Source organism: Crocodylus siamensis, chromosome 2, assembly GCF_052110815.1.
Source record: "Crocodylus siamensis isolate JL-2025a chromosome 2, ASM5211081v1, whole genome shotgun sequence".
Lineage (NCBI taxonomy): Eukaryota > Metazoa > Chordata > Crocodylia > Crocodylidae > Crocodylus > Crocodylus siamensis.
Window position 1 is genome coordinate 257,544,716 of NC_143396.1, and position 13,324 is coordinate 257,558,039.

Below are 13,324 nucleotides of genomic sequence, written 5' to 3' on the forward strand. Positions count from 1 at the left end.
TACCTATCCATATGTAGCTATTTTGTCTGGATCCAGACATGCAGACGTGGTTTGTGGCATGGCAAACTGCACGACTTACACATTAATCAATGTCTGGTGCTGCTGATTTGCAGTGCCAGGGCAAAATTTGCTACCGAGGTTTCCCAAGGCTGCCTGCTTGCTCCCCATCTCAAGGCACACTGTGCCCCAGCCAGCTGCTCTTCGGCTGGCTGGGGCACAGCGTGCCTCGGCACAGATACTCCATGTGCCTCAGCATGGGGGCTCCTCATTAAAGCCCCTGCACTGAAGAATGTAAAGACATTGAAGCAGGGCATCTCGAGGCATACTGAGCCCCAGCCAGGCAGGAGGTGCAGTGTGCCATAGCATGGGGCCTCTGCAACATACAGAGATGGGACAGCAGGCAGCTCTGGAATGCCTGCTCCTCTATCTCCACGTGCTGCTTCCCGGCTGGTCAGGGCACAGCATGCCTCAGCACAGGGGATGGTTACCCCCTGCGAGGCACCCTGTGCCCCAGTTGGTCCCCCCTGCAGCAAGTGCAGCTGTGGGGCAATATGTCCCGCATCAAAGCACACGGGCAGGAGCATGCACTGAAGCAGAAGTAGCAGCACAAATTTGTGCCGCTACTGTTTGTAGGCACGGCCCTACTGATGTGGACCCAGCCTTTAAGTTTTTTCAAAGAACAAGCAGATATTTATAAATATCACAAGAACTATTTTTTTTTTTAAGTAAAAAAGTGAGACTGCCAACTGCAGCAATGTATGCTTTATTCTACACATCTTTGTAAATGTGGTTTATTGTCTTCTTTCACCAGTGCCTTATAGGCACCACCTGTCTTCTGGTGTGGATGCTTTGCCCCAAAGTTTGGTGTCATCAGTGAACTTGGCCAGTCCGCTCCTGACTCCAATGTTCGCATCATTAATGAAGATGTTGAACAATATGGGTCCAAGGACAGAGCCTTGGGGGACCCCACTGGTCACAGGACACCATGATGAGTGACTGCCATCAATTACTACCCTTTTGGTCCGACCACAGAGCCAATTTTCCAGCCAGTGGATCATGGTGGACCCAAGGCCACAATTTGCCAGTTTTCCCAAGAGGTGATCATTGGATAATGGATCGAAGGCTTTTCTGAAGTTAAGATATATGACAATCTCTTCTCCCTTCTCCAGGTAATAGGTCATCTGGTCATAGAAGGAAATGAGATTGGTCAGGCAAGACCTACCCACAACAAACCCGTGCTGGCTATCCCTCAGGATGTTGGCGTCTGCCAGTCCATTAAGGATGGCCTCTTTAATGAACTTTTCTAAGATCTTCCCTGGGATAGAAGTCAGGCTGATGGGCCTATAGTTAGCCGGATCCACTTTCCTCCCTTTCTTGAAGATTGGCACCACATTGGCCTTCTTCCAGTCTTCGGGCACTACACCAGAGCGCCAGGAGTTTTCAGAGATCCGTGCCAGAGGCTGGGCTATGATGCTTGAGTACCCTGGGGTGTAGATTGTCAGGGCTGCCTAACTTGAAGGTATCCAGCTTCTCAAGGTGTTCCTTCATGAGGTCAGCATTGATGGAGGGCAGGGGAATCTCACTCACCTGGACCTCCCTGTTCCATAGCGGGCATGGGCGTCCCATGGGACTGATGAAAGACCGACACAAAGTACCTATTTAATAGGTTGGCTTTTTCCTGGGCATCAGATGTCAGTTGTCCCATCCGGTTCAGCAGGGGTCCAATGTTGCCCTTGCTTTTTCTCTGGCTCCCCACCTATCTGAAAAAGGACTTTTTATTGTCCTTGATGCTCAAAGCTAGTTGGAGTTCAGTTGCAGCCTTGGCTTTCCTGGTTTGCTCCCTGCAGGACCGGACCAGTGCAGAACAATCCTCCTTGGAGGTGAATCCCATCCTCCATCCTTTGTAGGCCCTTCCTTTTAGCCTCAGGAGGTCTGCTAGATCCCTGGAGAGCCAGGGGGGCTGCTGTGCCCTCTTGCTGCCTTTCCTCCAAGATGGAATAGAATTAGCTTGTGCACTGAGGATTGCTCCTTTAAGGAGCAACCACTCTTCTGGAACTCCCCTCTCCCTGGGGTCATGGTCCCTTAGGGCCTCACTGACAAGCCTCCTAAGCTGGTCAAAGTCGGCTTTTCTGAAGTCAAGGACTTCCGTGTTGCTGACTGACTAGCCAGCTCTACGGCAGATGGTGAAGGTGATCAGCTCGTGGTCGCTGTCACCCAGCTTCCCATCAATCACTAGGTCACTGATTAGGTCATCCCCAGTAGCCAGTACCAGGTCGAGCAGCAATTTGTCTCTCATTGGCCCATAAACTTCATGAGTCAGGTAGAGGTCATCCACACACAAGAGGAAGCTTTGCAACCACTCGTATTTTGCTGAGTGATCCTCCCACGAGATGTCTGGGTAACTGAAGTCAGCCATGACAACCATGGTCCTGGCGCATGTGGCCTCAGCCAGTTCCCAGGCGAACTCCTGGTCAAGCTCAGGACTTTGGTTGGAGGTCTGTAGTAGACTCCTACTATTGTGTCCCCGTGCCATGTTCCCCATGGATTTTAACCCAGAAGGTCTCCAGTTGTTCATCCTGGTCGCCAACATCAGCTTGCAGGGACGGGTAGCTTTCCTTAACATAGAGAGCTACACCCCTGCCCCTTTTATCTACACGATCCCTCCTGTACAGGGTATAGCCATCTATACCTGTGGCCCAGTCATGGGTGGAATCCCACCAGGTCTCTGTTACCCCAATGACATCATAATTATTTGCACTGAGCAGGAGGACGAGCTCCTCCTGCTTATTTCCCAAGCTCCTGGCATTTGTGTACAGGCAGGCAAGTGTCCCCTTGGGGGCTCTTGCCTTGTCCACAGATTGTACCAGGGCTGGGGCAGGAGTGGGCTCCCTTAAGTGCCTTGCCCTGCTGGCTTTGCAAGGGCTGCTCCGCAGGCTAGCAGTGGCGGTAGTCCCCCCATCCCCCTGCGGGCTTAGTTTAAAGCCCGGCGGAGCACGTCAGCCAGTCTGGCTGAGAAGAGCCTCCTCCCCAGGGGAGAGAGGTGGAGGCCATCTCTTCCCAGCAGCTCACTGTCTCTCTCGCCAAACAGCAGGCTGTTGTGGTAGTAAATTTAGTTGGGCTTCTGGCCTACTTGACTTGAAAAACAGACAGAGACCAGAAGTGCTAATACTGCTTATTTCAGTTAAATGTTCTGAGATAAGGAATCCTGCATGCCTTGTTTTTGTCTTGATATATTACCCTGTGTACAGATGTTAAGTTTATTTTTATCTCTGAGAAACCAGAAACTGGAAACTATTTCTATAAGCACAATGTTTCACTCTTCTTTAAGTAAACAGCCTATATGTCTGTGTGTGTGTTAGATCAGTGATTTACTGTCCAAGGTCGTATTTTTTTTCTCTTTCTCTGTCTTAAGTATAAATATGCTTATAAATTTATAGAGTTTGAGAAATCCTTTGAAACAGACAAGTGGGTGATTCCCCTTGCTGTATGGAATTCTCCCTGTGATCACAGTATAGCCCTAATTAAAGAAAAGCTGGCGCTCTCAGTTCTGATTCAACCACAAAGCAAAGTTTGATTTCTTCCACACTGTGGTCATGGAAGCCAAAGCCTTCCCTATGACACCAGTGCCGCAGTCTTTGGTTAACTACGTGGATCCTCCTCTCCCTCCTCAGCCCATCCCCCGAGACTGGGGGGATTGAAGAGAACACCACCTATGCCCCCAGTTCCTTTAGCCCCACTCCCAAATCCTTGTAGCGCCTCATGACCCGGCTGGGAGTGCTCTGAGCCATATCATTGGTGCCCACATGAATAAGGAGCATGGGATAGTGGTCTGTGGGCTGGAAGAGCTTAGGGATCCTCTCTGCAATGTCCTGGATGCAGGCCCCTGGGATGCAGCAGACTTCCCAGGCTAAGAGGGAAGAGAAGGAAAACAAGTAGAAGCCAATTTATAGCTTCTCTATTCTTGTATTTTAGACAGAAAAATCAGCTTCCCCACCTAAGTTGCATGCCCTAATTTTGGAGGAGTAATTTTGGGCAGAAAGGGGCATATGGTATGAGAGTAAATAAAGTGTGTTTTCCTGAACTATCTTCTAAAAAAATTTATTTTGGAGGAAATCCAGCACATGCCATCATCACTGCTTCTATTGGCTCCCATAGGCTCAGAGAGAAAGGACCGACTGTGCACCAGGAACTGGACTAAGAATTTATTTCACAAAGAACAGCAGACAGCTATAAGAGGATAATGCCTTTGGGTTACTATTGACCAGAGTCCAACTCCAAACGGGAATAGGGATGAGAAAGATAAATAATATAACCATACAAAGCACTAATTGTATAAAAGTTCAAGTGCTGCTTACACACCTTTCTATTTGAATCTAACAGTTAAAATGTTATTTAAAATAGACTTGGTTGAAATTGAAGGCTCACATGAAGATTGGAAATATAAAAGGAAAAGCAATGGTCATTTGGTCAGGGGAAAAAAAATCACTTTTTAGAGCTGCATAATATAAAAAATTTAAATGCAGATTTATTTTATAAGGATTTTTTTAAAGAAGAAATAGATTTAATTTAATTTGTGGTAGTAAAAAGGTATTCTACTAGGTATAAAAACTACCACCACTTAGCAATCTGATATACTGTGAAAAATGGGCATTCAGCTATTAGAAAAGGAACCCAAAAATATTTCAGAAGCTAGGCATACCAATTCTCACTTTGCTTTGCATATCATTTCTACACTTATACTACACATTTTATTCTACTTATAGGCTTTAACGTTTCACTGATACATAGGAATGGAAAATTTCAATTGTTAGCAGAGTATGAGCTCATAATACTAGTTCCATTTTTGCCAAGATTGCACGCACACTTGTATGTATGTGTGTGTGTGTGCACGTCCATCTGTCCAATACACAAGTGCATTTCCAACAAGGCTGAGAAAAAGGTATTTTTTCTGTATTAATTTAGCAGTAATGACAAATCTTCTTTCATAAAAGCTTTAAATAGTTCACTTTTCAGAAACAAAGTCAGCATTCTGATAGGGAAATACTAATGTCATTGTACAAAGAATTAATGAGACCTTATTTGGAATACTGTGTCCAAGGGTAGTTACCCATAATAAAGAAAGAGACATTCAAACCAGAACAGGTGCAGGAAAAGGCTACAAGGACGATCAGGAAAATGGAGAGTCTGTCTAAAAAGACAGGACTGAAAAGGAAGAGAGGGATAAGAAGCAACGATAAAGCTCTAGGAACGGAAGTGAAGGATTCAGGGAATAGAGGTTGTCTTATTTTCAAGTTCAGTGAAAACATGAATCCTGGAGATGAATGCCTAGCTGTGCAAATGGTGCTGTGACCATTGGACTGAGTTCTGTGAAGAAGAAATGGTGGGAAGAAAGAAAGAATAGAATCCTAGCACACCAATTTGCCAGTCAACAAGGAGGGCTTTAAACTAAAATGGATTTGAAGGGGGCAGTGACAAAAAGCCTGTAGGTATATTAATGGACAAAATTACCTCGACATACAGCTGAATGTATATGGGGGGAGGAGAGACAGGGGCGCAAGGAAGGAGGGAGGAAAAACTACAATTAGAAACATTAAAGAGATAACAGAAAGATTAATGAGACAACCTGTTGGACAGCTGAGATGCACAAAAACAAATGCCAGAAGTATAAGGAATCAATAGGCAGAAATTGAAGTATTTGGATGCAACAAAAATATGACTTTATTGGTGTCGCAAGCACCTTGGTGCTCCGCTCCTTTAAAGAGGGGAGGCGTGTCACAGGGCACTGTGGAGCAGTAAGTAAGGAGCCCAGCTGCTGGTTACCAGGACAGCCACAGTAGTAATAAAGAAGCACAGCTGCGGGTTGCCAGGGAAACCAGTGAGTCAACTGACTGGAAGGGGCAGGGCCTGGCTCCCATTTAAACCCAGGCTGAGGCCAGGCAGGCAGTTCTCTGCCAGCAGCCATAGGGGTGGGAATGAGGAAAAGGAAGAGGCCAGGATGCAAAGACAGTTGTTACGGGTGAGAGAGGGAGAAACCCTGTGACAGGCATGAATGTGGTTATAGCCAGATGGCTTAATTTATGTTGCAGCCAAGGGGCTTGAGTTTGTGTTGATGGTTTACTGTTTACAACTGGTGGTTTGGGTGAGGCTATTATGCGTTGGAGGAGGCCTCATAGGGGCTCCTCGGTAGCGTGGGGCGCCAGACAGGGTGCAGCATTTGGGGTGCACTGACCCCAGCCTCAAGAAAGGGAGCAGAGAATTGGAGGCCAGGTAAGGCCGAGGCTGCCTGAGCCCCGCAGGGGGTTCAAGACCCCCGAGGAAGAGATTTGGGGCCAGGCACGGCTATGGCCACCTGAGCCCCAAGGCTGCTGTAACCCTAGAGCAAAGGGGGCAGCGCGAGGAGGCCCCAGAGCAAAGGGGGCAGCCAGACTAGTCTACGGAAAGCCACAGTGCCTGTGGGGCACAGTTGCGAGACTAGGCTGCAAGACTAGGTTGCGGAAAGCCAGAGTACCTGCGAGGTGCAAGGTTGCGAGATCAGGGCCGTGGAGAGCCGAAGCACCAGAGGTGAGAGGTGAGGGCCGCAGACAGCCCCAGCGCTGGAGGGCATGGTGAGAGACAAGGGCCACGAAGAGCCCACGCGCCAGAGAGGGCGCAGAGAGCCAGACAAACGAAACAACGTCTGGGATATCAGTGAGGCTTGGGGCATGGTAAAGGCGCGGTCAGAGCCACGCATAGCCCATAAGGCTGGGGTGTACCGAGTCACACAGTACAGAACAGGGGCCAGGATACAACAGGGCACTGTGTCCAAGGGGACGAAAGGCAGCCTCCCTTATATATATATATATAAAAGAACAAGACGTGAGACGTGGCAGGAGAGAATGAGGGTGCTTTGAGATGAACCTGGCACGGTAGGGGGCACTATGGGAGATCACAGCCACCCCTAAGACCCCATGCCATGACAATTGGTATCACCAAAAAACGGTGGGTTAGATCACGGGACTGCAATATTGTTAAAGTAGGTTCTTTGTTTAGGAAGGATAGGCAGGAGGAAAAAATGAAAAGGTATACTGTATAGCAAGAAGATTCATGCTTCCTCTTAAGTTCAGAGACAACAGGCAAGCTTATTGAATGTCTCAGTGAAAAGAACAGGGAAGATGTCATTTTGTAGTCTACGATACACAGCTTAAGTCAGGAGTAGGAAATTCACGAGACCTCTTGAACAACTCACAGAAGAAAGCAAAGGGCAGGACCTTCAGTCAAAAAGCCTAAGGTACAAAATGACATTCAACTAACCAGGAAAATAACAGAAACAAGAAAAGGTTCTATAAATATATTATATTTGAGATGGAGACACTGGCAAGTATAGGTCCCTTATTTAAACAGGACACAAGAGAAAGTAAGAACCAATGGAGAAAACAAAATACTCAGGCCTTTCCTTGAATGCTTTAATTCTGATAAAAAAATACACAATAAAATCAATTTTAATAGAGGTAGGAGTGCAGGCAGAACAAGTTAAAGAATATTTATGTGAGATTAATACTCCTGATGACTAAGTCTATTTAGTATCTAAGATACTAGCTAAAGTTACCTCTGAACTCTTCAAGAACTTCTGAAAACCTGGGGAGGTCCTATGGGACTGCAGATGGGCAAACATGAATCTGTTTTTAAGAGAGCAAGGAAAAAAAATTGAACCAAAAGAATCATAGACCAGTCAATCTAACTTTGATAGATGGAAAGATCCTGGACAAAATTATGAAAGAGAACAGCTTTGAAAACCCTATGGAATAATCAGCTGACAAGGAACAACCAACAGGATCTCAGGAATAAATCTAGTCAAACCAAGCTTCTTTGGTAGGATAAGTGACCTAGTGGATGAAAGGGAAACAGCCTGTGGTGGCTATTACAGCATTGTGCTTTTGGCATGTGTTTTCTTTGGGGCAATTTGTGAAATATTCATATAATATGGGTTTATTAAACTGAAAAAAATGGATTTTTTACAAGCTGAAAGTTAAGAGAGAAGACATTTACATCTACTTTCTCTTACAGAGATGCCATGATGAATCTTTAAAGAAAACAAAACCAATATCTGTGTCAATTTAGAGGGGCACAAATTAAAAGGCTAGAACTTTTAAATGGGTACCTGAGATTTCACCATATCATGAGCAACAACATTTGAAGCACTAGGCGTAAAACAGAGTGGAAGTGAAGGTCAGTTAGTACAGCAATAAATATATACATCAGACTCTCAGTTCTAAGTTAGGAAACAAACAGCATAGAATAATGTTACTCATGATAGGCAAAAAGACTTGTATTTAAAGGCATATGAAGTAATAGCTGGAGTAGTGTACTGGCCTCTGGCTGCTTTACCACTCCATCCAGGAAGAGCACAGACCATCTGCAGATGCATCCTCCTGATGAAGGGCATTTGTGCCTGAAAGCTTGCTAAGAAAAATTTTTCCAACTACACTATAAGAATTGATCTAATAAAAGATATTGGATTTACCCAAAGAACCTTGTCTGCCTATGTCCTTAGACCAATATAGACTACACACCTATGAAGTAATGGTACATTCAATTCTAGGTAGTGTTTTGTAGGTGAGTCCTGTATACATTTTGACTCCAGTGCATTAGGACACAATAGACTGCTACAAACGGACAAGACTCCTGAAACAGTTTTGGTCCATCCTGAAACGATTAATTTAGGGAGAAACTGTTCTGATTAAGAGAAGTAATCTGTGGTGTTTCTGAGAAATCTTTCCATCAGGCAATACACCTGAATAAAGGAACCAGAGGCATAAGAATAACATCTTGGAATGGTTAAAAATTGATGTGAGCAGGAGGACTTCTAGTTTTCATGAACATGAAAGACAGAATATACAGTACCTGTGAGGAGGATACTGAACAAAAGCAAATAAAATGTCAGGGCTGGAAGAACAGAAAGCAGCAAGAATGACTGAGGCAGATGCACCTTACAGGTTTGGGGAACTGTAAGCTTTCTTGCTCTATTTGCACGCTTTGAATGTCTCAGAGATGGAAAAATGTTATAGCTGCAAGTTCTGCGGGTTCAATTTTTTTCCTTCATTGTAATTCAGACTAAAAGCAAATTCTTATAAACCTAAACCCTTGATCCATGTAGCTTTTCCATCACATAGCACAAAAGTATCTGGATACTCTACATTCATACATAGATTTATCCTAAAAGAAGCTCTATATCTGCAAAGTAGCATTATCTCTGCTTTGCTAAAGTTAATTGCCAATGGTAAGTAACACAAAAGTCTCTGACATAGCAGGAACAGAATCCAGATCTCCTAGGTTCTCTTCTCAAAACCTTAATCAGGACCATCTGATGTATAGGAACAACACAAAACAGACTCTTAAGGAGACAGAGGCAACTGACATAAGATTCTTGAAGAAGTAAGACAATAATTCTTTCTTAATTATAGAAAGAAAAGACATGAACTGCATCTACACTTAAGATCTTGGGAAGTAAGGAGGGAAATTTGCTATGATTTTTATATTCACATATGGGAAAATCTCAGTGAGAAAGAGGAATACCTACATTCAGAGGTGTTTGGCATTATATACTTAAAAAGAATAAGATGAGATAAAAGGAAAGACAGGTACTAATATGCCTGTATAATCAGGCAGTTACATAAATGGCCTCTTTTCCATTCTAAAATTTCTTATTTTAAATATTTAATTAAATGCCTGTTTTCCAAAATGCAAGGCTTAACTAAGAACTAAATTTTAATGCTTTCCCCATTCCATATGCAACTGGTTACAATTCATTTTAATTAGCACAAAGCTTCTTTTGCTTTGTTCAGTATTTTAACATGTGTAAGAGATAAGACAAAGCTTACCAATAAATCTTAATTTGGCATCATTAGACCACCATAAAAGAATTTCAAAACTTCCTCTGATATTTCCCATTTTTGTATTTTGCATTTTTACAGGGCCAACATTGTTATAAACCACAACTCTATCTATGTGGCTCGTGAGGCAAAAAAGTAGTTATGATCATAAATAAAAAGTAGGTAAATTCCAAAACAATGACTTTAATGTTTTTAGTTTAAACAAAATAAAACAGTGTTTGGGACTTTAGCTTACTGCAGATTTTAAACTCTTTACAGGTAAAAGCAGTTTGAATCCAATCTAAGCTTCTAGCAATGTTACAACATATCCCTCTATATTTTTTTTCTGGCTTCAGGTCATGATATACCTCAAATATTATAGTCAAAAAATTAATTGCTATGTCTGTTGCCCATTTTACAAACCCAAGTGTTGTTCAGATATTTTACTGAACTGAAATACAGCTGTTGGCAAAACAAAAACATTTAACCAAGGCAAACAAACCTCCATTTCCCTGGTTATCATCAGTAAGTCACCAGATTTGGAATTCTTAATGATCTCCAGGAAAGCAGACTTGGATGAAGTTTGGGAATTCTCCTTATCTGCATTTTTCCATGCTTCCATTCCTTCATTAATAAAAATGGATGGTTAACTCACCTCTCTTTTCTCTGTGAACTTCTTCTAAGAGTACTTCCTGCTTTTCTATTTGTTGAAAGAGAGACTGGCATTCAGTTTCCTTGCTCAGTGTTAAGTGCTTAACCTGCTCTCGACTCTGCAGTAGGTGATGTCGCAACTTCCTCTCCTTGCTTTCTCTTTCTTTTACCTCTTCGCATAGCCACTGAAGTTTTGTCTACGCAAAACAAAATTTTGGCATTAAAAAGAGAAGAACTCCAATACCATCAGGACTTAACTCTTTAACCAAGCAGAGCTAACATCTTCAGAGACAACTTACTGAGTAGTTATTCTCACATAAACTACTTTTTAAACTGGAACACATTAAAAGACCAAACGTTGGCTCCATGTGCAAATACATTGAAAATATACACATTTTGGCTAGAAGAAACTACTTGTTCAGTCTTTAAACATAAACTACCTTTGTTAAGAACAAAAACTTCCTGGATGCGTATTTTTTGGGCAACGTTGATCTACAGACGGATCTAGATATAGATCATTTTGGTGCATAGCTCTACTCCTCTGAATGATTTTCCATGATTCCCGAAACACACTCCACAGAAACACAGCTACTGACTCAGACTCAATATCCATTTAGCTCTTCTCTCTCATATACTTTTCTCAGGCACAGAATTAAAATATTTTTAACACAAGAGGTTTTTCCAGTCCTTGATCATTCTTACTGCTTCTATCTGAAATCATCCTTGTTCTGCAATATATTTTAAGATATGTTCTGCAATATATTTTAAGATATGATAACCAATAGTAGGCTACAAGGTAGCAGTGCTATTAAGGTATTTTGCTATGGCTCCAAAGATACTAGTCCAAGCCCCACTCTGGACCAGTACCAACATCTCCCACACAATGCTGAGCCAAGCTTCAAATTATGCAACAACCTGGTAATTCTGTTGGGGAAGTCAAAGGTGGTCAGACAAAATGCTAGGTCACAGCACTCTATATATTAAACTAGTTGCAGGAACCAGTGTACCTTAAACATGGAACCCCAATAAGCTACTGATTTCAGGTTAAAAATGAAACTCCATCATCACATCCAGGAAAGCCTAAGGTCAAATAAAGGGCCATACAGGCTGTGGAAGTAGGGGTAGCTACCAAGGAGGAGTATACTTCCTTCCCTTGCACTTGCAGGGAATCAGTTAGGAAGGCCAAAGCAGCAATGGAACTCAGGCTGGCAACAAAAATTAAGGACAACATAAAGTCCTTCTTCAGGTATATCGGGAGCAAAAGGAGGAGTAGGGCAGCATAGGACCATTACAGGATAGACAAGGGCAGTTGATGATAGATTGGACAGACAAAGCAGAGCTCTTCAATGAGTTGTTTGCCTCTGTGTTCTTGAACTCAGATCTAGACAAATCTCCCAAATGCATTACTGACAGAAGCAGGAGAAACACCAGCCCACCAACTGTCAGCACCAACCTAGCAAAGAGATACTTGGAGGAACTGAATGTGTTTAAATTAGCAGGATGAGATGAGCTCCATTCAAGGGTGCTGAAAGAATTAGCCAGTGTCATAGCAGAGCCACTGGCATGGCTGTTTGAGTGCCCAGGTGAGGTCCCAGAGGACTGAAAAAGGGCCAGTGTGGCCCTTTTCAAGAAGGAGAGGAAGGAGGATCCGGGTAACTATAGACCAGTTAGTCTCATGTCTATACTTGAGAAAATGCTTGAAAAAATTATCAAGGATCACGTTTGTAGGAGTTCAGCAGGTAATATAATGCTAAAGGGCAACTTGCATGGGTTCATAGCAGGACAGTCCTGCCTGACTAACCTTGTTTCCTCCTATGAGCAGGTCACTAAAAGCTTAGATGCAGGAGTTGACGATGTCATCTACTTGGACTTCAAGAAGGCCTTAGATGCAGTATCCCATCCTATTATTATAAACAAATTGAACAGCTGTGCCACAGATGATTACACAGTCACGTGCATGGCAAATTGGCTTAAGGGTCTTACTTAGACAGTGGTGGTGGACAGGTCAGTTTCGACCTAGAAAGATGTGGGCAATGGGGTCCCCCAAGGCTCAGTGCTGTTCAGTATCTTCCTGGATGAGGGCATGGAAAGCACTCTATCCAAATTCACATATGACACTAAACTATGGGGCGAAGCAAACACACCAACCAATGGGAAGAAACTGAATCAGGGTGGACCTGGACAGATTACAGAAGTGGGCAAAGAACAACAGGATGAAGTTCAACAAGGACAAGCACAAAGTGCTGCACCTAGGGAGAGGGAATCACCAGCACACCTATAGGCTGGGGGATGATCTACTTTGCAGCACAGCAGCAGAAAGATATCTCGGAGTTGTTATTGACTCTAAGATGAACATGAGTTGTCAACGTGACAAAGTAATTAGCAGAGCTAACCGCACTTTGTCATGCATTAGTAGGCGCATCACAAACAGGTCCAGGGAGGTGATGCTGCCTCTCCATGTGGCACTGGCCAGGCTCCAGCTAGAGTACTGCGTCCAATTCTAGGCACTGCAATTCAGGAAGGATGTGGACAACCTTGAGATGGCCAAGAGGAGGGCCACTCATATGGTTAGAGGCCTGCAGGGAAGGCCTTATGAGGAAAGGCTGAGGGACCTGGATATTTTCAGCCTCGGCAAGAGAAGGCTGAACGCAGATACTTTGATATGGTGCCTAACAAGAGTGCCCTGAGGAAGCCTGGTTTTAACTTGAAACTAGAACTCTAAGACCTCTGGCACATATTCATGTAAAGACATGTGAAACATCCCTATGGAGATAAAGACACCATGTGGGATCCCCATCCCAACAGCTGCACTTCCTTGCCATTCC

At 43.7% G+C, this 13,324-nt stretch overlaps 1 protein-coding gene across 2 annotated transcripts in view; it reads right to left on the reverse strand.

The window, feature by feature from the left end:
- CEP128 (centrosomal protein 128) overlaps nt 1-13,324 on the reverse strand; it is a 382,053-nt gene that overhangs the window by 175,463 nt on the left and 193,266 nt on the right. For both annotated transcript variants that reach the window (XM_090033819.1, XM_090033818.1), the window contains one exon: nt 10,504-10,696. In XM_090033819.1, the coding sequence (XP_089889945.1) occupies nt 10,504-10,696 (193 nt within the window). The remainder of the gene's footprint in view (nt 1-10,503; nt 10,697-13,324) is intronic.